This window comes from Sturnus vulgaris, chromosome 3 (assembly GCF_052056855.1).
Source record: "Sturnus vulgaris isolate bStuVul1 chromosome 3, bStuVul1.hap1, whole genome shotgun sequence".
Lineage (NCBI taxonomy): Eukaryota > Metazoa > Chordata > Aves > Passeriformes > Sturnidae > Sturnus > Sturnus vulgaris.
The window spans coordinates 45,024,803-45,052,248 of NC_142245.1; the positions used below are offsets into that span (position 1 = coordinate 45,024,803).

General features: G+C 39.7%; 1 protein-coding gene across 3 annotated transcripts in view; it reads right to left on the reverse strand.

The window, feature by feature from the left end:
* PCNX2 (pecanex 2) overlaps positions 1-27,446 on the reverse strand; it is a 152,272-nt gene that overhangs the window by 26,616 nt on the left and 98,210 nt on the right. For all 3 annotated transcript variants that reach the window (XM_088161508.1, XM_088161511.1, XM_088161510.1), the window contains 4 exons: positions 27,278-27,406; positions 13,512-13,570; positions 10,918-11,133; positions 231-484 (listed from right to left, as the gene is read on the reverse strand). In XM_088161508.1, coding sequence (XP_088017634.1) covers positions 231-484; positions 10,918-11,133; positions 13,512-13,570; positions 27,278-27,406 — 658 coding nt within the window. The remainder of the gene's footprint in view (positions 1-230; positions 485-10,917; positions 11,134-13,511; positions 13,571-27,277; positions 27,407-27,446) is intronic.

The following is a 27,446-nucleotide window of genomic DNA, read 5'->3' on the forward strand; positions in this document are numbered from 1 at the left end:
GGAAAGTGTCCCTGCCATAGGAGGACGGTTGGAACTGGATGATCTTAAGACCAAACCAAATGATTCTATGGTTCTATGATCTAACATCAAGTCAGTCTGACTGCCAGACTGTAGTGCAGATGGATAAACATAAAGCAAAAAAATTCAAAGGCTTTCTTCTGTAAACAAGCAGCATTCATTCTATTTGACAAACCTCCTAGGAACAAAATGCACTTTACCAGAGAGTTTACCTTGATATAGTATCTGATAAGGATTCTGCGCAGGTCGAACACTTGCAGCATGGTGGCAGCGTTATTGTCAATGATGCTGTATCCTTCCAGGATGTACTGGGTCCGTGTGATCTCCCACGTCAGCCAGCGCAGGTTGAAGGCCGCATTACAGGACAGCAGGTGAGGCAAGTGCCCAGGCTTACAACAGCAGCAGCCTTCGTTGTCTTCATCTCCTTCTGTAATAGCTTCCACTTCTCTCTGCTGGCAGTATGTCCCTTGGCAGCAAGAAAAAGAGAGTGTGCTGCCAGTTAGTGGGGGAGGAGGAAACAAAGGACGTCTGGCAAGCTCACATTCAAAGTATGTTTGAAGGTTGTAGGAACTTGGCAAAAATCTGAAAGAACGAGCTATGGCAGCAAACTCCATGTGCTAATTGAGCCATGTGCAGCAGCAAATAAAGGGCTGTACATTACTCATTTACTACTATCACCTATAAAAGCCAAAAGGGCCTGATCTAATGTTCTAGTTCTAATGGGTTCTGAGCTGAACTAAACTACAGACCACAGCTTCTGCCTTCATAAAAACTCGCCAGGAAGCAACACTGAAGAGTCTCACTACATAAGGCACAGCAAATTGATCCAAGTCTCAGTCTTATTCAACTAATGTACTGGACCCAAAGAAAGATTTTAGGATGTCAGAGCACTTGTAAAATCTGGGTTTTAGCAAACTATCTTGGAAAGGAAGTTTCAAAAATAACATCTACTGGGTTGTTCTCTCTCCTACTGGATTAAAAGCTACTCTGGATCAAACATCTCTAATGAACAGCACTAGTGGCAGTATATCACAAGAACAGAACAGCTTTCTAATTAGTCTATTACACAGGCTTTAGATCAAAGTAGAGCAGATTTTTCTAAAAAGGGTATGTTACCTCAAAAAGAAGTCATGAGGCAGACGCAGAAGCAATACATCAGACTCTGCATTTTCAGCCTGTGCTGTGCACACTAGATGGTCAAGCTGAGCCCTTGTGGATTTGAAATCTATGAATGCAGTTTCTATACCACATAGGGCACTACTAATAAAATCTGAGGCAGACACCCATGTGCTCCCTCCAGTATTCTCAAAATACATAAGTTTTAAGCTCTTGATGTATGCTTCTTTTTAAAATTTACCCTCCATAGGCTGTTGCAGAACTTAGTCCCCATTGAGTTTATATATAAACCATCCTTCAAGGGCATCACCTGTGACACAAGTTACACATTTTGCACTGCCAGAGGTTCAGTATCACCCACAGACTGCTGACTCCATCGACTTCTAAACAGACTTGACAGGAGAGGAAGATGTGAGACATTGCACTGCTGTTCAGCAGCTCCCTCCCCACCAGGACCAACAGACCTGTTGTATCATGGTAAATGGCAGAAGAATTTGGCTGTGTTCATCACCTGAACATTCAGCCAGGAAAGAACACAGTGCCAGCTTCAATTCCCTGCAGTCTGCCAGCACCCCAAAAGAGAGCCTGGAGAAGGGCAGCATTCCAAAAGGCCTTTCTGTGGAGCAGGATGACAACTGCTGTACCCTCGACTGTCTCTTCCACTTCCATCACAACTCTCTGGTCAACAGTCTGTGACCTTCAGTTTGTATCAACAGAAGTAGCATCTAGAATATTCTTTTCTCCTCACTAAGACAAACCTTTCAAAATACAAAAAAATATGGTAAAGTATGGGTTATCACTTCTTTTTTTGCCTGTGCATCTGCTAAAATGTGTGCAGCAAGCAAAACATACAAGTAAAAAAGAATAGAAAAAAATGAAGGAAATATGTGAGAAAAAACAGGATAATAGCTCTCAGAGATGGAAGAAAAAGATTCAGTATATTCCAGTGTTTTCTGTTCAGTTTGCCATGAATGAAAATTTATACTGTGAACCCAGTGTGGCTCACACACTGATATGCATTCCTCCTTAGAAGATATACTTCAGGGATATACAATATGAAAAATTGTTTAGAGTCTTCATTCAAATATAAACATCTTGCTTTTCAATACTGCCAAGTACAAAACATGACCTATTAGATGACATTTCCAGTTGGACTGGACATGAACTGGACGGCTTCTGCTTCGTATTTCACAGATTTCTACATGAATTAACACTTACTGCTCAACAGCAAAAAAACCCAATAACTGCTCTGGGTCAGCAGATGATTCTGTGAAATCAAGTCAGAAGACATTGTGCTCAAACCAAAGTAAAACATTCCTTTGTACATTGCTTGAAAAGACTTAAATAAATGCCCCATGCTGGTGCTGTTACTATTCCTGTTACGTTTGTTTTTTGAAAGTTTAGAGGTCTTTCAGTATTACACTGAATTTAAGAGAAGATACATCTTCATCCCAGGTGAAAAATCAAGTATTGCCAAATGTTTGCAGACGATGAAAAATGAAAAACACAATGAACAACTGTTCTTGATCCCTCTACAACAAGATTTAAAGCTGCCTTTGGTCAGTCTATGTAACTATTCTGGCTTTGTTTTTTTTGTTTTGTTTTTTTTTCTTTTGGTATGGAAATATCAAATTTTATTTCCATGGAAGGCTTTACTCTCTGCACTACCTCTTTCAATAAATGCCAAGTATTATTACTGCAGTTTCTGTAATTACTAGTCTTCTTAAAGGACATATTTTGTAAAATATGGGCCCAAGGAGGCTGGTAAGGCAAAGAAAAGGTGAATTCAAGAGACCCTCAATGTTTAAAGGAAACTGTCATCACATCCATAACAAACAGCAGATAATGCCAGAACATTATTTGCATTCTTGGCTAATTCTACAGGTTAAAATGCCTCCAAGCTGTCTTTGCTAGGTAATTTTAATCAGCTAGAGTTAAAATGGTACTACAGGGGTTGCAATCAATGCTGAACTTGTGGAGCAAGAGTCATTCTAAGAAGAACTGTGTTATTGCAAATGCTATGAGAAACAACCAAAGGAGCTAATGTGGTTGTTTTATGGATTTATTCCAAAGAATGAAATCAGGGGTGTGCTCTTCAACATCTGGCATACATGCACTTGATTAACAAAAGCTGTTTGATAGACCTGGGCACTACCACCTTGGGGATTTGGTGTCTTCACTGCTTGCGGAGCCTCTAGGGTATCCCTCTTAAGTTTAAAGGTGTAACCTGAGGCATGGCCAGTGCTCTGACAAAGCACCAAATCCTCATTCCTGCTGATTAGTATTTCCAAACAACATCTAGTGAAAGGACTCAAGTCTACAAAGACAACATTCAGGCTTGGTGCTTAAGTACATGTTGGTTCCCTCCCAATTCCTGCAGTCAGTTCTAGAACAACTGTCAGTAATTTCCTCTCAATGTTAACGGAGCCTCGCTTTAGTCGTTAATGCACTGGCTGGACTTCAGTGCCAGACTGGCATTTTACTGTAAAATTTCATTTACCAGAGCATACATCAATCCTTTTTGGTTCATTACTCCAGACATTGGTACTGCAGAGACTAAGAGCACGTGCTCAGCTTTATGCATTGAGCCAGAAGTGACAGGACACAGCAAATGAAGTCAAGCATTTGTGTTTGTCTTTTACAGAAGGCTGGCTGTGGACTTTCTTGTATGTGCTACAAACTGATGATTTAAATGAAAATTTTTACATTGCTTCTCAAAAAATTAGCAAGTTCAAGCAACTCTGAGAGAATTATTCATAAAACCAAAGAGCAGGGAACAGAACGTGCACTTCACTTCTGCAATATAATTAAATGTAGTACCATTAAATATTAAAATACAGGAAAATGTTTCCTCTAGTAATTAGTAATTTCAAAATCTGAGGGAAAACATTTTTTTACATTTCTTTCTGCCATAGAAGGAAAATAGTCTCGTGCACTTCACTTTAGTTATTCACTCTGACCCTTGCTAGTATAGATGTGACCAATTCATTTGTAAGATATCTAACACTGGAGGGTTGCCAAAAATACATCAATGTGAAAAACAAGTGCCAGCTGAACAAAGCAAGGTCAGCCTGTGTGAGCTCAGGAGAAAGCCAGGGTGAGAACTTGGAGCTCTTTGTATTTTCCTGACACATCAGGATTTGAGGACAGACTTGTGCTCTGCCAGAATGATTTGACCTAAATGGAAATGAGAAAACTGAAACTGAAGACTAATCTTGATTCAAGAGGATAAAATACACCTAACTGAATGATCATCCAGCCTTTCAGAATTAAAAGCTGAAACCATAGTGAGCTTTTGAATTCAATTTTGAAAACTCAGGGAGTAAAAAGCGTTTTCCAAGACCTAAGAGGCCTGAAAGTAAAATCTAATACACAGTCACATACTCAAAGTATTTTAGGAGCAGTTTTTATTTCTGTAAAACACTTCAGTTAAACAACATATCCAGAACAGGGACTAATTGTGGCTGAAGGCAGCAACAGCTTGAACACTGAGGATTGCCGACAAATAAGCAACTAAGGTGCAAATCTACATAGAAAGATGCCATGCCCGGTGTAACTCCTTGCCTAAGCCAGGCAGAGGTCTCTTCACAGATGTCTCCACAAAAAAGCCTGGTTGCCCACCACTTGTTTGGCAAAACCAAGCACAAGAATGCCTTACAAATAAATGCATTAAAGTAGAATTATACAAGCTTATTCTGCAAATCAAAGTATTCCCAAATTCTGATAGATAAGGCTCCTTCTCAACCAGCATTTCTTTTCTGCTCAGGATAGCAGTTTAACAAGCAGTAAGTTATCAAACAGAAAAAGCACAGTGAGCATAATTACAGCCATTGGAAAGCCATCCTCTACTGAAACATGCAACAGATATGGTTCTAGAAACACAAAAAACCAAATACTTCAAAGAAGTATTGAAGAGTGAACTGAGCTCACAAATGCAAAGTCATGAACCTCATAATTAGACACATTCTGGGAACCCGCAACTTTTTTTGGCTCCTTCCTGCTCTTTTGCCTGTGGAACTGGGATAAAGAACAGTAATTTATAGATTCTGATAGTCTCAGCTCGTTTCAAAGAAGAATTTCAGGACTTAAAAAACGGTATCAATTCCTCAAACATCAAAGCTGTTGGGTATAAAACTGTGGTTTGGCTTTCAGCTGCTTCAGGTGCTTGTATGTCTGAAAAACAATCTGGTTTTCAAACCAGATCACTTGCTATAATAACAGGCATCCCCTTTCCTTAGAAACCCTTCCTTTTCTTGCCCCATAGAGACACAGTAAGAAAGGCCACATGGAGGTAGCATTCTCCAAGAATCTTTGTTGTTAAACTTGCAGCTATAAAATACCACAAAATCTTCCCATGTCATATCTTTTGCAGTGCAATGCAAGATGCAATATTTTGGTTTTGGCAAATATAATTTCTCAGTAAAAAGGTTGCACTGCATTTAACATTTTCCTTCTTTCCAGAAGTCTCCTCATGTGCACCCATAAATACACATAAAATTGTGAAAGGAAGAAAAAGGAAAAAAAGACATCAAATATTTATTCCATTATGTGCTACAGAAACTATTCTATGTCTATTTGAAATTTATAGATGGCTTTCACTGTTGGAGCATTATTGTACACCTCGAAAGGCTTATACATCACAGATTTCTTGCATTTAACATAAAGTATCCTCTTCCCTGTTTCATGCTATTCTTCCCAATTAAATCACCAAGATTAAAGAAACCCCTTTGCATCCTTTCTGTCCATGTTTCTAGTATTTCCAAGAGTTGTGTCTCTCAGTCTTTGTTTTTTCCCACAAACACTGCACTTTTAGTTTTTAACCTTTTCTCCCAAGGCACGTGTCAAAAAATGCTGTTTTTCTCTGAACTCTTTATAATTTACCAATACCTCTTAATGTTCTGGTACATAACCTCATGTGCGGTCTCAGGAAAAACATGAACGTGGGCACTTTCATTTCCCAATAGCAAGAAGTGATTTGTAAAAAAGTAAAAGTTGCAACCACTCTTTAAACAAAGAATGATTCTTCCTAGTGCTACAGAGCCTTCAGACACAAAAATCAAACACAAATAAATATTCCTTACACTGGTAATGTACTTGGTACTGTAATAAAACGATGTACCATACACATGGTGCAGAAATGAGTAACTGTCCTTATTAGACATCACGACCGTGCCTAGAGCACACAGCCTGAACTGGCTGCTTCCATACCCCATTTTGCATGGGAAATAAGCTAGCTAGCACAGAGAGCCCCACAGGCAATCCCATCCTGCTGCCACAGCTGCCTGCCACTGTGTACAACTACATCTGTGTCTCTCTGTGCTTCTTGCCTTGATCCATCTAATAAAGTTCCAAGTGAAGTATGAATATTGCACGTGCAACATGCAGTAACAAAAAATCACAGCAGAGATTTAGAAGTTCATTAAATGACTGAAGAATATTGTACAGGAGTTAGAAAACAGCTACTGAAGACTTCCGCAACACCATCAGTAAGTAGTTTCTACATATGTAATGCCTAAATAAATATTCTCCAAAAGACACTTTGTGGATAGACTAAACAGGAAAACATTTTAAATCTCCCTTGTTTTACAGGGAACTTGTGAGAGGGAGGTATTTTGATTTTGTTTCTGCTTGTTCCCCGACTGTGGGTTTTCCCATCTCTTCCTTTCAAATTAAATGATATGTTATGTATTTCTTCTGGCAGGCTGCTTTTAGCATTCCGCTGTGGTCTAACACACAGAGCAGGGTTAAGTTACTGAAGGGCTCAATTCCCCCACACCACTGTGCAGCTCCTTGGAAGTGTTCCTCCAGTTTCAGTTAATTTCTACCCTCTCTTTGCTGTCCATAAAGGAGGAGCTGGGCATTTCCTGTCAGTGCCTGGAGGTCTTGAGCCTCCCTTCTGCTTTACACTCAGGATGAATGACACAATGGAGCCATATCCCCTATCTGTCCATAGAATGGGAGAGTGAAAAACTAATTCATTCAAGGTATTTAATACAAACAGGACTAAAGACAGATGAAAGGAATCCCAGATTTGCTGACTCTCTTCTTTCAGTCTGCATGTTCTTATGCTGCTTGCAGGCATTTGTTTGGGTTTGTTTTTTCATTTAAAAGCTGAGACAAACGCTTCTATTACATACAGTTAGAAAGGCATCTGGATCAGTCACTTACAATGCCAAATTTCAATTAGGATGGACTGCAAAATGGGGAGGCAGCAAGTATCTCCTGCTACAGTACTCTTAAATTCAGAAGGCTCTCTGACCCCCACTTAGGGCACTACCAGTAGTGCCAGCACAGCCTTTCAGCTACCACAAGGAGAAACACCCATAGGAAAATCCAGAGCTCCACAATGCAAATATTGCTTTTGGTTTAGTCATAAACAGAAAACAGTCACAGAGAACACTGTTGTGATTCACTCATTTCCAAAGCAAACACAGATTTCCTATTTAAGGAACAGCAGATTTTTGGGGCCCTCAACTAAAATTACTTGTTTGAAATTGAAGTTAAGCAGTCAAAGCTCAGAAATTACAGATTCCAAGTTCCTCCTCTAACCCTTTTGTCCCCCTTGTGGGAAACCATTCTGTACAATGAAAGGAATTAGGGTCTCCTGTAAAAAACCATGACCAGACAACTAAATATAGGAATGCAGGATGCCCAAAACAGAGTCTGCTGCTTAATAACTGCCACCTGACTTTGTAAACCATTAGCTTCTTCCAGGGCAGTTCCATACAGTCTCTCATTCTGCAGAAAAAATTCCTACTGTGTTAACTATTCAAGCTGTATTCACCAACCCTCTGCAAGATTTGCAATGGGGAAGAATGTGCACAGTCCACACAGGAGATGTCTCTTGGTGTTGCTTGGTGGAAGCCTGTTCTACCTTCCTGTCCCTACAGGGAGCAATCCTGTTCAACGGAAAGAACAAAGAATGCCTTCCAAGGCAGAATTTCCATCTCAGCTTTCACACAACTACCTTTTAACAGCCTTGGTTCATCACCTTATAAACTTCTGCATTCAGGTCAGCCCCTCTAGATCCTTTTACTCAGTGCCTGAGTGTTGGGCACCTCTGTGGCCTACAGCCCCACTAGAGCAGCCCAGATCCTTGTTGGCAGAAGGACCACGTACAGGAAGGGCACAGTTCTGCAGCATAGTTTATCTAAAGCACACCAGCCCTCATGGGTTACCTGGAGACACAAAAGCCCCTCTGTTGTCAGCACATCACCCCAGGAAGTCTCCACTAGGCACACAGCAGATTATCTGCTTACATTTTGGTGTCCATGAGGCTTTTGTTATAGTCTGCATCAGGCAGATCTAGGCATCCTTATCTGGCTTGTGCTTGTTCCCCTCTGGGCTCCTTTGCTTCTCCTGCTCCATCCTTAAGTAGGCTTGAAATTTGTGTGATTTCTCTGGCACTCATTCTGCACAGTCCAGTGGGGTTCAGCTTTCACATGGCAAAGCAAATGCTACATGTTTGATCTGGTTTTGTCTCAGCTAAGTTCATTTATTCAACCCTACACAGCTTCTCTGTTCCAGGCCAAAAAACGGAGTAGCAATACACACACTCCTAGTTCCTGTTCTTATAACAACTCCTTTAACAAATACTCTGAAAACCAGAGAAAACTTCCTTACACACCATGTCTGTGAGGACACAAAACAACCATAAATTTTGTCTAATTCTTGGAACAGGATTATCCAGTGGGTTCAGAGAAGACAGGGAGTCCATTTTTCTCCTATTTCCTACTACTTCCTCCTCTAGTATTGAGCAGTCTCTTCCCCCAGTAGTACTCTGAGGGTGAGGAGGCATAGAAAACTAAATTTGTACTGAGGATGAGATAATTACCATTTCCCCACTCCTCTCCTCCTCCAGCAACTGGCATTACTTTTCAGTTCACTTTGTTGCTGCTCTCTTGGTCCAGGCCCATCAAAGACTCAGACAAGAAAGAGGTGCTGCTTTGCAGGATGCTAGCCTGCCCTTGAGGAATGCGAGAAAGACTGGGAAAAAATATATTCCTGTTGGGAACTCAGTTCTCAGCAGCAGTCTATGAAAGACATGAGAGGCTGTGGGACCCAGCCCCAGATGAATTTAAAGATCTGTTGCATCTGGCAGACATGCTGGATGTATTCAGAAAGTAAAACAGTATTAATTACAGTTAATTAACACTGAACAGCATTAGGCACTCTGCATGGAAAGGTCAATTTTTAGACACATTTAATTACTTAAACTGTGATTTTAGGGAATACAGAGATGCTTCGACAGGTGGCACACTGCAATTTTTGAGCTCTGCTCTCAGATCCAAGTGCCAAATGGCACCTGCTGGCTGTGAATAATCCTGGCTCAACGTCAGAGAAAGTCCTCCCAAAGCACTTTGCAACAAAACCACCCAGTTGTTTCCCATTCAACTTCCAGTTCATTATGCCTGTCTGCTAGGCCCCTGATAATTTTATCCAGTGAGTGTGTGGCTTGAGCATCCTCTCGTATGCTTTCATCTGTTTCCAGTATTTACTTTACTTCTCCTGCCTGGTGATGGTGATGGCAGAGAGGGACCCAGCACTAACATGCAACTGCACAAAGAAAAAGAAAAACCACCCCACAAAACTCCTGTAATTTAAGTGGGAATATTTCCCTCTTCTGTTTGTTTCAAGTCCCACACTAAACTATTTTAAAACAAAAGAATGATCAGCAAAGATAAATTTTGGAAGTTAGACTGCAACTATCTATCCCAGACACAGCAGCACCACTTGGGGACACCCAAGGAGAAGATGAATATAAAAATACTTGCATAGATCTCTTGGAAGTTGAAGCAAGCCTCAAAACCACACATGCATGACCATGTATTCCTCAACAACCATCATAAACAAGAAATTATAAGGCTGATAAATTATATCTTCCTTTCCAGTTGTTTTTCCTCACAATTTACATTTGTTCTGAATAGATATCTCATGAGGTACTACAATACCAAGTTGTTTCAGGGATTTACTGTTTTCTTTCCATGTAACTTTGCTGAGTACACAAGTGTTATCTTCATCCCCACTACACAGGTAGGAAAGTGAACATGAAGCATTCACCACAACCTGTTCAACATCCTACATGGAGTCTGTCACAGAGTCAAGACTTGAGCCCACACATGTTATTTCCTAGTCTAACCCTCCCATAGTTCAGTGCATTCAAAGAGCCTGTCACTTATTTTCTCACACTCAACCTTGCTGAGATGTCACTTTGATTATACTCTGTTGTTCTGGTGTGCTAGTGTGACAGAGACCATCCCACACCAGCTTCTTGCACGGTTTGACATAGGATATTTTCCATGGAAGGAGCCTTACTTTGGGGTTGTTTTGGTTTTTTTGTTTTTGTTTGTTTGTTTGTTTGTTTTTTGTTTTGGGTTTTGTTTTGTTTTTTGTTGGTGGTGGTTCTTTTGTTTGTTTGTTTCTTAAAGACAATGGGTTTTAGGTTGAAAAATTTTAAGAATAAATCCAATTTTAATAGTTGTGGAGGAAAAGAAATAATCTGAAAACATAACTAAGCATAACTCAAAAGATCTGTGAACCAAGCAAACCACTCAACAAGGCTTCTTTCTGAAACTCTTATGATACTGCAGAACATGTCTCCAAATTTCTTAATATCTAGATTTCAAAAAAACGTTCACATACCAAGCTTTCAGACAGACAAATACCTGTAGAAAGTGAAAGGTCCTCAAACTCTACATCCCACTATAGAATTGTGATAGATTAAAAAGACAGATAGGATTTATTGCTGGTTTTGTTGCTATTTAAATCATCACTGATCCTTACCTCGAAATTCAAGTCCTCTGAGCTGAAAGGTGACAAGGCCATTTCCAATTTCAATCAAGTGCACAAAGGCATTTAAATAATCCGATGCCAGAATAAAACAGTCTCCTGTGTTGTAGTTTCCCCAGCGGCCCAGGATCAAATCTCCACAAAGAGACTCCTGCAGAGATCTTGTCAAATGCTCATAAAAAATGGAGTTGAGATTATTGTCATCATTTCCTACAAACAGAGCAGTACACATTTGTTAAAAAAAAAAAAATTATACAGTGCCATTCTGCATAAAATTTTATGTTCTCTTTCATTCCTAGTTAAATCTTCCTCTACCGAGATGATATCTTCCTGATACCTTATACTATCTACATTCCTAGGTAGCCCTTCAAAGAAACATATTAATATGAACAATATTGTAAATAAAAGATCACATTAGTGATAACACATATTTCATATTCTATCAAATAACCTTCATGATTTACAACAGTAAGAATTTCCTGGCTCCACTAAAAGTCTCTGCAATGCTAAGTTAATGTCTACATACTATTCTCAATCTAAAGAGACAAAAAATCATTATTAATCCAGAACATATGCTTAAATCAGAATGTTTTTTCTGAGATTTTTAAATACTTTGGTCACACAGCTACCAATAATTTTGTTGGGATTTTTTTCTTTTAGTCTCCAGAAATTTTTCAAGGTTTTGTCCATGAAGTATCTGCTGGTACTTAAGATGAGGACACTTATTTTAAAAGATGTTACTTAGTATACTGAGTAAGAATGAAACATTCACCACTAGAACTGCTACCACTTCAAAAATCGTAGCTGTTCAATTACACAGTGCTTGGACCAAATGCTCAGGTGAAAAACACCCTATCACGGTCTAGAAGTGTCATCTCATAAAGCTCTATGGCCTTTAACTGGATTAAAAGGAGCACTTTATGATGGTGATTTGTGAAAGAGCCTGAACCCTTTTGTGGCACAAATCATGGTGCCACATAATCCAATGTGGTGTTATCCTGTGCTTGTACTCTTTTACACAATATATGCTTGACATGAGAGCTGCTTTCCTCTTCTGTAGTGCATCAGTGTCCCACCTTCAGTACTCTTAAAATGCTGGTACACCAATACACATACAAACCAACATCTTGTCGGTGTATTTGTATGCATGAAAGTGCATGTGAGTATGGACGTACAGGCAGTCATGCATTTTTATGTTTGTGCATATTCAGGACGATTTCTAACACTGAGGAGAAAAAACCCAGAGGATGAGGCTTGCAGAGGCTGTGGCTTTCCCTACAATTGCTCCTTGATACCAGAGGAGGAAAGTGTAACTGCACTGCTTTTTGTGCCCGTAGCCATTACGCACCCAGCCCTGATATGTCTGTCCATGTGTGCCCATGTCCATGCAGACACACTCACCTGTACACCTTCTGAGTGTATGTGGCCAACATTTAAGGAAGTTATAAAACGAGTCTTTTAAGCACATATACAAAAGGAATGTTTTTCTTGAGCTACAGGGTTTAAAACGTAATTCACCTATTGACATATATAATAATGCTAAAGGTCATTGCTATCAGATGACAAAATGGCCTTGGAAAAAATCTTAGCTCCCTGCCTTAAATGATAAATAATTAAAAAGCACCATTCATGCTTCTAACTACTAATACCTCTCTTGCCTTCCTGGACACCCTGGATTTAATCCATTTCTGTTTGAAGATGTGTATTTGTTCATGTTACTGATGTAATGGATAAGGATAAAAAGGGTGTCGGGGTAAACCAGCAATAATTAAAATGTAAACTTCTGACTTTACAATACAACCTCAGCCATCTCTGTGGCAAGATAAAATTGGCCACGGAACACTAAAGTGGAAAAATTCCATATATTAAACCTTGGCCTCTCTCACTGGGATAGGATTTTGACACATGACACTGGTATCACTTCCCCCCAAAAAGGGTTCTGTCCCACCCAGCACTGAAGAGTGTCAGCTAATGTACCACATGCTCTCTGTGTCCACTGATGTGTCAAAAACTGCTCTCGCTTCCCAGTCTCACAGGAACCACTCAGTGTGGCCTGGGAAGTTGCTTTGCACGGCCACGGATTGGATCTCATTTAATGCACTGATACCCAGCAAAGCAGCTCACCATCTTTCCTACTTCTTCCTCCTGTAAGTTTTCCAACTTCCCTTCTCCATCCTTTCAAAAAGGTTTCTCTCCAGAAGAGCAGATACCTGTCAGCCCAAACTGCTCAGTGGTAGGGGTGCCACTAACTTGCAGCTTGTTTTCCAAAACCTTTCCCTGCCACAGCTGATCTCTGAGTCTAGCTAGGGCGCCTGCTGCATATGCCACACAAACACCAAAGTTATGGTTAACCAAGCAACTGGCAGCCCAGCAGCTCTCTGTCTGATCAGCTACACATAACTGAGGAGTAAATTTACTCATCGGGTCTCACTACTTCAACTTGTGCTCTGCTACATTTAAAATGCTCTGGATTGTATACACAACATTTAAACCCTTTGCATATCTTCAGCTTTCCCAGCAAACTCTCACCAGTACAAATAGATCATATTTTGCAAATCAGGCAAGACACCCAAAGTCTCAGGCCATACCTGCATCCTTTTCAATCTGAATTGCCAGTCTGGTATTGGAATGGTCCGATCTTTTGGTGCTGGAAATAAAGACATGTTTACAACCAATTCTTTTTTTTTAAAAACACAATTCACACAATAAACACTTTTTTTGTTTAACACAACTCTTCATTTTGTGTTTATGTAATTAGGCAGTTCACACTAGTCCATTCATCAGGCATATATAGTTATTTCAGGTCAGTATTGCTATTGATATTGTAGCTTATCAGCACACTCTTTCTACCCATTTTGTTTCTTGTGGTGCACAGTCTACTCAGAATTTGGCACCTGACACAACACTATGTACTTAAATAATTGAACTGGCTCCAGAAACAGATCAGCCAGGTGCCACCAAAACAGTGAAGAGAAAGAATATTTAATCAGTTTTTCTTTCCTTCTAAACCTTAAGGGAAACAGCTGGACTAAGGAGTTTTCTTTGGGTGAAAACATTTCTGTGGGTGTGTACCATCTACGGACAAACAACAACACAAAAATACTTTACTTAGCTTCATATTTAGCTAGGCAGCAACAGGAGAGTCCCTGGTCATTCTTACTGCTTGAAAAAGAGTAAATTAGAGGGCCTGAGTTCATACAGGCACTAACCCTGTCACCCTTATGAATGGCACATTCCCTAGTCAGTATTTTCACTGTAGCAGTGGAATATAAACAACACAGGAAAAATTATTACAAAAGAGAAGGCAACTAAAAAGGTAGATTGGATTGCACTTTTATTACTACCTGTAATGAAAGACACTACTAAAGGAAGAAAATAAGGAATGAGTAAATCACTGTGGGCCAGCATGTGTTAAAGAGAAGAGAATGATTGTTGTGGTGAGTAGGGATATTCAACACCAAGTCCAAAGCATTTCCCAGGCACCCAGGAGTACTTGAGATAAAAGCAGAACTCTGGCTAATGAAAAATGCTATAGTAAACATCAATTTCCCTGAAATACTGCTCTGGCATGGGTATATAAGGATGTCAGGACACTTCATTAAGAATATTGCCTCAAAAGTTTTGCCCTCAATCACTAGTCTTATAGAAGACCCATCTAACAAATATGTAAATATGACCTCTTGTTCCTTAGAAAACAAGAGTAGAGCAAAACCGGGAAAAGGCCCTAACAACAGTCAGCATAAGGTTACATGAGACAGTGGCAAGGGTCTCATTTGTACAAAGGCTGCAGGGATAGGGGAGAAGAGCCACACCACCACTTTCCCTGGCATGGGATCCAAGGGAGACACCCAGGTGTGGCCCTCATCGTGTCCTTGGTGGAACTGCAGTGAGACTGGCACAGCTGGTGGGACTGGATGGGGTCTGGCTGACGGCGTGGGGAGCACAAGGAGAATTTGAACAAGCTGGGGATTGGTCAGTCAAGCTCCATAGCCTGAGTTCAGCTATTCCCCAAGGAAGACGGCATCAAAGAGGGATCACTTTTAAGGGAGGTTTTCAAAACAGCTTAAGTAACAGTGCAAAAGGATGGCGCAAATGTCTTTGAAACACAGCAGTACCGGTTTCCAGGACTTTGTGTGTAAGTTCATGCTAAATCCAACTGGAAGAAGGATGCTGCTGACACGTTACAAAGGCTTTTCGTTCACTCCCTGCAGCCTCCCCAAAAAAGTTAGGAAAAACTAACCAACAGAAAAATTACACACAGGTTTCCATGTAGGAGACAGAAGAGGAACAGATTTGCTTTAGTGCTACTACCTACCAAAAGCAACTGATATTTTTCCTTTAAAAGGCATGTTCTCTGCTTTGCAAAAAGTACAACTGAGAAAATAAGTGTCTTACTTAAAATTATTTGTAATTAATATTAGTATATTATCTATATTGATTAACATTTTATTTGAGGTATTATTATCTTCCTGCTTCTGGTTGGCTCAGCTCATTGTAACTGCAATTATCATTTCCTATTCAACAGGAAATGGCAATGTGGGGAAGGGCCTTCTAGGCAGAATATAAAGAATCATTTTACTTTGAAAAGGTTGTCAGAATTCTTCTACCCTGATATATATCCACCTGCATATGCAAAAGTAAGCATAAACATCAGGCTGTGGAATTCAATCAATTTTCTATTCTCAGCAGAGAAGCACTGCTGATCTCCAAATGTGTACGTTTTAAGATTATGACATACTTTATTAACTTTCAGTCCCTCTAAAGTCAGTGTGGTAGTGTAAGGTAAAAGTTCATACTATTCTTTACCCCAGCTTCTTACCCTTTCTGTCCTGGAGGCATATTGGAACCCATAAAATCAACCAATACTTCAGAAAATTCTAATCTATAATAAACAGGAATCCTTTTGCCTAGCACACAGCTCTGGGTCTATTCTTTCTCCCCCCACTTATTTTTTCCTTTGACAGAAAGATGTATTAAACAATCAGGGAAAATCACAAGTGCTTTGGGACACTCTAAGACAGATGATGCAGCCTGACTGGGAAAAAGGAAAGGAAATAGAACAGCTCTCACAAACAAAACAACCCCCAAAAAACACAACCAGGCTCCATTAAGACTTTGTTTAAGCAGCTAAAACATGGGCCTTGGGACATGAGACAAGAATTTACCTTTTCAGACACTACTAGAAAAACTCAAATCTTTATACAGCTATTATGAGGTAAAATTTTATTTCAATTTTTAAGACCAATAGGTAACACAGTTTATAAAGCAAACTTCTGTACTGAAATTCATCTTAGTTGAATAAATGCCATCAGGTAATCAATTCTGGATTTTAAAATTCTACAGTTATTAGTAACCAAAGCTGTGTTTGTATCTTCTTGAAAGCAATGGGAATTTGCATGGGATTAAACTATAATCCACTACACATAACAATCAAACCCAGCAACACCTTTACTTCTCAACCAGGACCTCACACTGGGAACTTTTGGGATTAGTAGGTGATTTGGGCTTTCCTTCAGTGGCCTCTTACTTTATATTTGGTTGTTACCACTCATCCAATGTGATAATTAGCTTAGTAATTGAATTTCTTCCTGAATTGCATTATTCTATGCAAATCAAATACAGTTCCTCCAGCAATTGCCCTAGAGAAAAAGTAATTATGTTGGACTGTCTTCAGCTAAGTCTTCAGCAATGTTAAAGCCAACATCCTGCTTAGTTCCTGAAATATCTATTTCATGTTCTTTTAATCCCCCATTTACATGGATGTTGGGATAACCCACCGGTTTGTGTAGCACAGTTCATGGCATTAAAACTATTGCTTCCTTCTGCAAAAAAATTAAGTCACTTCCTATATTCTCTTCCCCAAACATACTGCCTGGAAAGATTTTCTTCTCCCACTTCAGTTTCCCAATTTCCTTAGAAAGATAGAAAAAAGGCTGAGAGGGATTAAGGCAGTCTGGGGAATACACAGAGCTTATTGAGAATCAGGTAAATTGAAGAAAATAAATAATAAGTCCTGATTTGATGATGCAAAATAAATCATTATTTCCGGAAGATCAAAATGCAATTCCAGCTGTTCTATCTGCCCTGCTGCTGCTGAGTTTTCCCCCAAAACACAAATTCAAGATTTCCAGCATTCCTGCTGTGTAGAAGAAGATCACTGCTTTGAAAGAGAACAAAACAAAGAAAAGCAGTTTCCCTCTGGGAGATGCAGAGATGTCTTTCTAGGGTTGATCCAAAGTTTTTCTTTGTCTGTGTCCAATGAATTTTAATCCACTCTTCGATGACATCTAACAGGCAAATTTAAAAGGGAGAAACTTTACTGTGCTGCAGCCCTATGATTATTCATGGGAATCTGGAAAAAAATCTTCAGTATTTTCCTGTGAATGCTTAATGCTGCTGGCTCTATAAACAAAGGCTTAGCATTAAAAACACAGTGGCAGTTGTCTATGTGAGGCAGGAGGAGAATGACATGACAGAATAAGCAGGCATCCATCAGTATTTGAAGGACACCAGAGGTAAAAACAATGGTATTAATTAAAAGGGGAAGGACACTGAAATAGTTTTAAATCAATTTTATCTAAACGGCAGAATGATTTTTTAGGTAGTTTTAACAGCAAGGGCTGACAGCCCCTTTGTGCATGACCCTGCACAGGTTTTCTGGGCAGCTGCATGGAAGATACGACTTGGGTTTAACCCACATTTAAAAACAGAGATCTCTTAAAATGAAAGCAATTTTTCCTTCCTGATCACTCAATCCAATTTAAATTTTTTTATGCTTTCTTCCTCCTCTCCTTCCCTGACTGGGCCTTTGTTTCATCTATCAACAATAAAAAGTGGCTTTGATTGCACAGTAGGAAACTGGGGGAGGGCTAGGGTATAAAAAGTCCCAGTTGTTAAAAGACAGCACTATTGAAACTTCCTTTTAAAACATAGAAAGGTCTTATCATCAATAACACTTCCTGTTCTTAGAGTTTCTTTGCTTTCCTAAAAAGGTTTTTGTAACTGATTTTGAGGCTTCTTGGGTTTGTTTGGGGTTTTTGTGGTTTGTCTGTTTTTCTAACGCTTTGGAGGTTTTGGTTTGGTTTTTTTTTTGTTGCTGTGGTTTAAGTGGGTGATAAAACCAGGGTCATCTGCTGAGATGACTCAGCATGTTTGTCTGGCATATGCCAACACCTGTCTGGAATTTTCTGCACTTCTGCAGCAAGGGGGATGAAAACGCAAGGTGTGAACTTGAGATTAAAAGCTGAGTGCCCAACCATAGGTTAAACAGCCTACCTTAGTGCGCTGACATTCAAAGGTTTAGCTGGGGAATTCACCTCTTATTTGCAAGCCAGGTGATTTAAGCATCTGTGTACTTAAAAATACTCACTAATGCTTTACTAAAATGTCATCAATATTGCTGCTTTTGTCTTATTTAACTTTTTCCCCCTTGTCTAAGTATTCTTTTTCTTTTAAAAGAATTAATTACTGTCTTCAGATTATTTTTTACTACGCAATAGAAGCTTTATAAGTGGAAAGATTGTGCAACTGCAGAGGTTTTTCATGCACACTTTTGAGGATGTAAAAAAGGTCAAGATCCTGGTTCAAGTTCCTCTAAGGATGGGGCTTAGCACAGGACAGCTGGACCTCACTGTCTTCAGCTGAAACAAGTGCTTTTAATTTAAAAGCAAATGTGTTAATGACATTACACAAAAGCAGGTATCTGAAGTAGTGCATATGAGTGTTACTTTTCTGTTGTTCCCATCATGAGCCAACACAAACATTATAGGAAAGGTACTACACTGTGCCCAGCCCTGGGCAAAGAGCTCCACGAGACTGATTCACTTGGGCTCTGCACTGATGGACCTATGAGTGAAGCAGTAAAATCTTGAGAAACTGCAAGGAGCTGGAGAGTAGAAAGGAGGTGATGAGAAATATCCTGGTGAAGTTTTCACTAGAGAGAGTGAGAACAGACAGGGGGAAAAAATCCGAAACCAAAACAAATGTTGGGAGCTGCTTCAGCAAATGGAGCCAAGATGTTTTTCTCCTTTACTCTACACAAAGAAAGAGACGTTGTTTAAACATCATAAATGGAGGAAAGGATATAACAAGGCAGTTCAGAATTCATTCTTGATATTCCTTACTACTGATAACAAAGTGTTTCCATGATTTTTCAGTGTGTAATATTAAAATAGCATATATTTAAGATATTTTAATTCTCACTTTCAGACTCAATGTGATTGCTTAATAATAAAATTAGAATATAGAGATGGCAAGAAAGTATGAGGAAATACAAGACCAAGACAAAGACTGGTCTTCCAAAGAAAGCCTGTGCCAGAAATACTAGTTTAGTTCAATACAGGGTTTTCCATATCCATATTTCTCACCAAAAGATGAAAATAGGCAAAACAGAAGCTAACCAAGCCATTCCATGCAAACACAGCATCAGTCTCACTACACTGAAGAACAACAAAAATCTTACTGCTACTGTGCAGTTGTACAAAATCCAATCTAAAAGAGGGATAACTTTCAATACCTCTGTTTTTTTTTTACTGCAAGGACTGTTGAGAATGTTAATAATTTACAGCATTCGTCTTGGTATCCTCTACAGTACTCTTCAGACTGAAAACATCTCTGATATTTTGAGAGCAAACACTGCTAGTCAAAGGACTTTAAAAGAAAAAAAAAATCCCACTAGCTTTCATCCAATATTTACCTAGTCCCAACTAGCACAAAGTTTCAGAGGCAACTCTCAGTGGAAATGGTGACACAATTCTGCATTTTGCACTATCTCAGAAAGAAGAGATGGTTTACATTTTGTTCTTACAAGCCCCAAGACAACCTGGATCCAGTGCATACCTTTGCAGATCAGGAGACAACCAAGACCCAAGCATGCTGTAGCATGGCCTGTTCCCTGCCACTACCTGTGCCCAATATGTCTTATCACCTCGGTTAGAATGGTTACACTTGCTGAACATCTCCTGGATCTCAACTTTACCAATTTTCACATTTTGACAAAAGTGGCATGAATAAGCATTTCCTTGAATGTAAAGTTTAGGTTTAGCACTCCAAACCTCAGTTTGCCCCGAAATGTTTGATTCAGTTAAATCCAACACAGAATGTGATCTACGTTATCCAAGAGAATGACTGAACACTTGCTGAGAACACTTATTCTTATGGAAATTCAGACAACCCATTTCAAGGGGTTTCCAATATTCAACATGACAGAAATTTCATGAGTTAACTGGATCTCATTAGACTTACATAATTTGGAAGCTAATGACTAGATGAACTGCATTAGAAATCTTTAGTGCCACTGTATATCCACACACACCCTTAAAACATTACATGTGCCCTGTTTCTGGTGGGAGTCCATTATTGTCTATTACGTCCTGTTGCTGCCTTCCTTTCCAAATATATACTTAAAAGCCCTTCTCTACCATGCTCATGATTTCTTCTCCTTTGTAGGTCTGAGTTCCTGCTTACCCATGCCTATTGGGTTACCCCCTCAGATATTTCAATGCATGCCTTTTTCTTTCTGCCCACCCACCCTTTTCCCTTTCCATTTATGCCACTTAACGGTTTTGATCTCTACTTGTGCTCCTCCTGATCTCAGCATGCATTCCCTTTCTGATGTCTCCCTTCTGTCTTTACTCTGTCCTCTTAGAATGATTCAGTGAACTGGAGTTGTGAATACATCTTTAACTCGGCAGGGAACTACAGAGCACTGAATCAGAATACATTCCCAATTAATTATCACACATATGGCTCCTATTCAATTAGCCTCAATTTGTTTTATTGACTGCCAGGGGCAAAAATTTGAGAAGTAGAGATGTTACCAGTTAAAGAGATACTGCCAAACAGTTAAACTACATCTTTGAATTTTGTATAGCCTCCCTTGAGTGTGAAACTCCAGGCAACTCAGAAAACACTTACTTTAATACCAAACCTACTTGATTAAAGGTGCCTGGTTTTCCTTGCCCATCCTTTCTCACGTTTTCCCAGTTCAGTGTGATGCCACACGTGGAGTCAAGTGATGAGGTGAGGAGTGGGTTGGAGAGGAGATGTGCACAGCTCCATGCTACAGCAGGTAGCCAAAGGAGCACACATGGTCACTTGCTTTAGGGGAGATCACAGCTCAAGACACTAAAGGGAAGGCAGTTTCTAGAAGGGTTTCTTTTAGCCTGGGGCTGTACCTGAAGCAACACTCCCTACACTTGAATGTTATGGCTTTGTCACACTGCAATGCTCTACACTGAACGGAATTAAAGACTCCCAAACCAGGAAAGTGTTGCAGGTACAAGTCCATGGGCAGTACTGGTGGTGTGCAACATAGAGAGTGGTTACACAGTACCACAGGGAGCAGACAGGGAAGGGTCTTGGGAAGACAGTCAGATGAATAAGTCTAATGAGTAACATGCAATTTCAGAGAGCTCATGAAGAACTAAGGCTGAAGTACACACAAAGATGTTCTTTGTTCTTCAAACGTTTTGGTTTTCTTTATTCTCTCCCCCAGTGCCAGAACCATGGCCACAAACGCCCCTGGAGAACAGGGCATAACTTCCCAAAGACCAGCTTATACTCACTGCTTAAAGAGAGGAGCATGTTTAAAAAAGATCACCTCTATTGGGAAATCTGCCAATCTTAAGAGATGAGAAACTAACGAAAAATGGAAGCAGCTTGCTATTATTCAGCTTTTGCATTGCTGCCAGCCAGGGACTGCCACTTACAACTGCATCAATGCTATAACTCAAGGACACCAAGTCAGGCCTAAGCATCCCTCAGTATAGGCTGTAGTATATCAGTACAGGCTGGATTCTCACAGAACTAAGCACCTTTGAAACTTCCAGAAAGACTCTCACCAAATTCTACATGCTTTGTAAATAGGATTGGTAAGCCCTTCTGATTTGAGGCAAGACCTCAAAAATTAAGGCCAAAACCCATTCATTCGTTGGTCCTATTTGTTTTGAGTTGTAAGTTCCATGCACTAATAAGCACCCATTTCAGGTTTATCTGCACGCTGATACTTCTTTATACTATTTATACTATATTGAAGAGTTCTAAATTGACTCAACTCTCAATAAAAGCCTGGAGGAGCCCTGAGGCCAACTTCGTGAAGACCTCTCTTAGAAGAACCACAGTCACCAAAGGGACAAGCATTCATCAATGAGTAATAGCTGTGAACAAAGGCACTACAACCTCAGTTCGTTTCAGAGCACAGAGAAATACAGTGCTTCTTTCTGGTCAGTTCATAAAAACAGGATAGAAATAGAGGCAGCCAGAGGGAAACACAAAAATTTGCAGAGAAGTCAGTTTGGAAGAAACTAAAATAATTGCAATGAACAGTAAAACTCAAGGCTACAATGTGACTTTCAGACCAGGTAGCTGGAAATATTCAAAGTTTGAACCCTAAGTAGGGCAGTGACAGTATATAGAACTACTATATCTCATAACGTGTGAGATGATATTTGACAAAATAAGGCAAACACTATCTCCTGTCACTTAGGGGAGAAAAAGGGGAAAAAAATGCTGAAGTTATGCTATTCACTCAAAATCAAAGTCCAAGCCATTACTGAACTATAAATATCTGCTGCAGTTGTTCCTCTGTAAACATCACTACTATGGAGGTCTAAAAACATGTGAAAAATCAAACAACACAGCAAGAAGACGACTAAGAAAAAAAAATCCAGTCCTAAAAAGAACAACTTGAAAGGTCTGAGTGTGCAGATCCCAAACAAGGCACATGGACAGTTACGGGTGAATGACATTTTGTGTTTGGAGCAGGGGTTTTAACAGCTGTAACAGATGAGCAGGCTCACAGGGAAAGCAGAGGCACCAGCGTGTGTTAAAAATAAGCATTTGGAAGTGAAAGGCCTGTTATTTTATGTGGAAAAAGGGAGGGAGCAGCCAGGTACTTTTCACAGCTCCTTTTCCCACACATGTGCATAATGTGGGGTCAACCAGAATTATGTGTACACTGGGAAAACTCTTCCCATTCCACCTGCAGGCTGTCTGCAATGCGCAGGTCAAGTGAGCTGGCAGGAAAAAAGAAGAAAAAGCCATCTGCATTACATCTGAAGCAGGGCAGATTTTCCTCGCCCTCCATTCCCAGCTGTATTAGCCCTACAGGTGGTTATTTTCCAGACCACAATGACTGGAACAATAATACAGTGATGCACTTTTTAAAAAGATGGTGAAAAGAAAGGCTTATTCACATAGTCCCAAACACAGAGAGGCATCCTGTAATGCCAGTCTGAGATAACTGGCAATTTAATCACAGCCTCTTTAGAGACACCTCATTAATTCAGTTACACCGCTCTGTAATTCATTCAAGGTGCTTCAAAGCAAATGCAAGCTGTGCCTTACCCAAAAATAGGCACTGAACCAGAAGAATAGAAACAGGAAGGTGCAGGAGAGACAAGCAGCTTGTAAACAGTGAAATTTCCAGATTCCTGGTGGCAGTTTGCTGTTTGTGGGGACAAGTCACAGCTGCAGCAGAGAACAAACAAGCTGTTCACGTGATCCAGCTGTTAGATCCACTGGGGAATAAAAGTAAACTTCCTACTCTGTTCTGTCATTGTCATATCCAAGATACAAAGGAAGATAAGAGGAAGGGAGGAGAAGGACAGAGTCAGACCACAGCGTGACAAAGTATTTGGAAAAAAAAGCAAAACCAGAGGAATTGAACAATAGCGTTTGGACAAACACTGTATGCTTTAAAGCACCTATACACTAAACAAGATTTACTGCTATTTCCTTTTCTCTCTCTGACTCTACAGCTTAATCATTGCAACAGCTGTGAAAATAGGGACTAAAAGAGCAGTCTTCAAACTGGGAAGAAGGACCCAGGCCAACAACTGGACAAAACCAGTGTCACAGCAAACTTTCTTTGCAAAAAACGAAACCCAAGAATAACAGAGAGAAAGAAAGAAAAATTCTCACAGTTCAACTCCCACAAGATAACCAGCTCACAAGCAGCCCAGCTTCTCATTTTACACGCCTCTCTTTTCCACAACAAAGGCAGCAGAAGTGGCAAAACTGATTGCAAGAGTTCTTCATTCTCATTCACCTTCCTTAATGCCTTATTTTTTCTTCTTCTTAGACATCCTTTTCCCCTCTGAAGGATCCCTGACCTCAGTGATGCATTGGCACAGTAGACCCTGCCTGCAGTGAGTACCAAAGGGCACATTAAAAGCAAACGGCATCCGTGATTGCTGGGGAGAACACCCATGCTCTGCACACACACCACAAGAGCCCAAACAGGCACAGCATGAATCCTGAATTTTGAAGAGCCTGTTAGGAATTTCACAGTTTGCTTACTATCAAAATGAATCCCTTTTTCTTTTTTTTTTACCCACTTGAGTCCTTCAGCTCCTTGAAAAAACAAACATTTTAATTCTCCAAGACTTTCAGCTCCAGCTTGCATCATCTAGAATGGAAGAAGCTCAGAGAAACCTGAGGATTCAACTCCTCTTTAGCCAGCAGAAAAAGTGGGACTAAAAGAAACCTGGAAACACAAGATACATGTGTATGCACTCAGAAAACAGCAGGTAGGGACAACCAAACCAACACTTCAAGGAACAGTTACTCAGCACTCAGACTACTGGCCTAGTAGCTCTGTTCTATTAATAAACATGATACCCTGTACTTGATAAAGTTCAAAGTTTCAACTTTGAATTCCCTCTACCAAAAATGAACTGGATTTTTTCCCTCATCTAATTTCAGGCTGTTGGCCCAAACGAGATGGAAAAATAATTCTTCCTTAAGTGAAACAACAATGAACTTTGCTTGACAACAGAAAAGTGTGCAAATGCTGATTACAATCAGTCGAGTAATGACAGTCTAAGAAAGCAATCTAATTTATGACTAGAAAGAAAAACAGTTTTGATACTTAGACTGCTTGTCAAAGTTGTTTTCAGTTATTCCATTTAAGAGATTAAATTATGTTAAAAAATAACCCTGGAACTGACAATATCTAACTTCATGCAAGTGTAAATAAATTATTTGTAGCCAATATGTGATAATTTAATGTAGTCATCAATACAGCAAGGAAGTGTTTGAAAATGAGTATGTGAAGCAGGCAGGAAAAAAAGCAATATAAAGTATATTGAAGGTAGCTTTCCCCTAGGCAAAGTTCCTGTCAACAAGCGGTGAGTATGGAAACAGCAAAAAAAAAACAAAACTGCAAGAGCTTCTGCTTTGTATGAACTCAGCTTAGGCAACACTGCAGTGAACCCGTGAATTTCCAAGAATACCCTGAGCTGAACTTGGGGAAAGTGTCAATGCACTCCAAAAAAGAAACCCGTACAGCAACTTCCCTATCTGTTTGCTCTGTCTTGTATAACCTTAAAACTCCATGCACGTCTGGCTGTAAGGAGCTGCAGCCCAAAGACAGCAGATGTGCAGGAGTCAGAACAACTTTTCATTCCAGCTCAAGCTCCTCATCCTATCTAAATCCACAGCTCAAAAAAAAAAGCAATTATGCTATCCCTTTGAATTTTTACATGTTGAAAGGTCAAAATTCAAAGCAGTAAGGCATGGCTCATTCAGTACTTCAGTACTTATTTGAAGTATTTTGTAGAAAATTTCCTTCTTCTTAATACAAAATTACTCCCCTTCATTGCCTTTTTCTGTCTTTTCACAGTGTCCTTTTAATAAACCAGGAGTCTTTCAGTCCAGCTCTCACTCATTCTAGTTAGTTCCTCATGTAAATAGAAGTAAGGCAAAGGAGAGTCAGAAGTACTAGAGACAAAATGAATACAAACTTAGGAGGAATAATTCCATGTACATAGTCTGAGATGCCACAGGTTCAGGCAAAGACTTACTTCACTTCAATGACAACTTGAACCTTCTACAAGGCTGTTTTCTACTTCTGAAAGGTTTTTGAAAGGCAAGGTTGTGGTTTTTGTTTTAAGTGAGGTCATAGAAGTTACAGTAGAATTTCTAACAAGCAGAAGAACAATTTTTTACAAAGAATAACGTAAGCCTTCTAGTTGAAGACAAAGTTGTAGTTGCTGCTTATTTTGAAAGGACAAGCAGTGGTGGATTAAAATATTAGAAGGGTTTGGTTTTCTGAAGTTGAGGTTTCACAGTTTATGGAGAAAATAATTACCTTGCGTTGCAAAACTATTAGCATCAAGTTCTTTGCTTCCCTTAATGGGAATGACAGATGGTCACTACAAATGAAAACAAGTCACACACACATCCTTGTTAAAGTACCAACCATTTTTTGATACTTCCTATGAATGTCTCCTGTTCATTTTGTATCAAAAGATAAGACAAACCAAAAGCAAATATAAGTGACCCCTCTATTTCCCTTGCTAATAGCCTAAAGATTTAATTAAACTTAATTTAAACTTAATTATATGGCAGTGATGTGCCTTCAACAGAGGTTGGTTCTCTACGAAGGGAACTGCATGCCTTCGAAATACTTTGGTTGAAGATGCAGCAGATGTTAAAATTCTCACTTCCTACTTAATATTGTTCAAAGTTTCCATCCAAAAATGTATAGCTGTCTGTGGGATTGGTGGTAGCTTCCTGCCTTTCCATAACTGCCCTCCATTTCATATCCTTGAAAGTAATGAACTGTTGACCCAGTAAAAAAGAGAGAGAATTTTGTTAAGATCTAGTCCCAGTGTGCAAAACTCAGCTCCCCTCGAAAGGTTTCCACAAATCTAATCACAGAAACAAATCTCATTCAGAAACAAATACAAAGCGTCTTTATACAACTTGGCTTTTTTGGACTAATTTTTTTATAGATAAGTAGATATTCACTCACCGACACCAGACATATGATGCAACAAAATAAAACTCTTCAAAGACACACCAGCAGCATTAACACATGAGGTATGGTAAGTGTATGGCCCTTCTTAGTGGCAAGGCCAAGCCCAGTCTGACTTGGCCAATGCAATTTTCCATTTGTGCCTCGTACCACGGTTCTGCAGCTGCAGAGTTACCTGCTGCATCCCACAGGGTAGCATTTAATCAGCCTAGTTAGTATAAAATGCATTTATGCAGTCTGACTGCAAGTGCCAAAGGCTTCACAGATTTAGTTGCTAGCACTATCCAGCAAAACAAAAAAGGCTGACAACTGAGAGTTTTTCTTTTTTCTTTTTCACAGCTTCGTTACTGTGTGTCTGTACAACAAATGCAACATGACGCCTCATCTGTAACATTCTGATAATTGCTTAAATACATTTTCAGAAATAGCCAAATAACCATGGGAAAGTAAAACACCAGAAACAAGATTCAAAGATTAATTACTCAAGCCCTAATTTAAGGATTACCTTTGGAAACAGAAATACCACCAGAAATTAAACTAATGAGAGCAAAACCCTTAAAAATAACAAGGGTAGAAAATTTTGAATAGTCTTACTTGTAGTTTTTCTCCCAGAACTTGACTGGTCTTGCGTATGATGCGATGAAGATGACACTACCCAGAAATGGGCTCAGTGGTGTAGAAAAGACTGAAGCAGCCAGAGTTTGAAAAAAAAGCATAGCAGAGTCTGAAAACCGCAAGTTAAGGAAACATGGAAAGGGAGGAA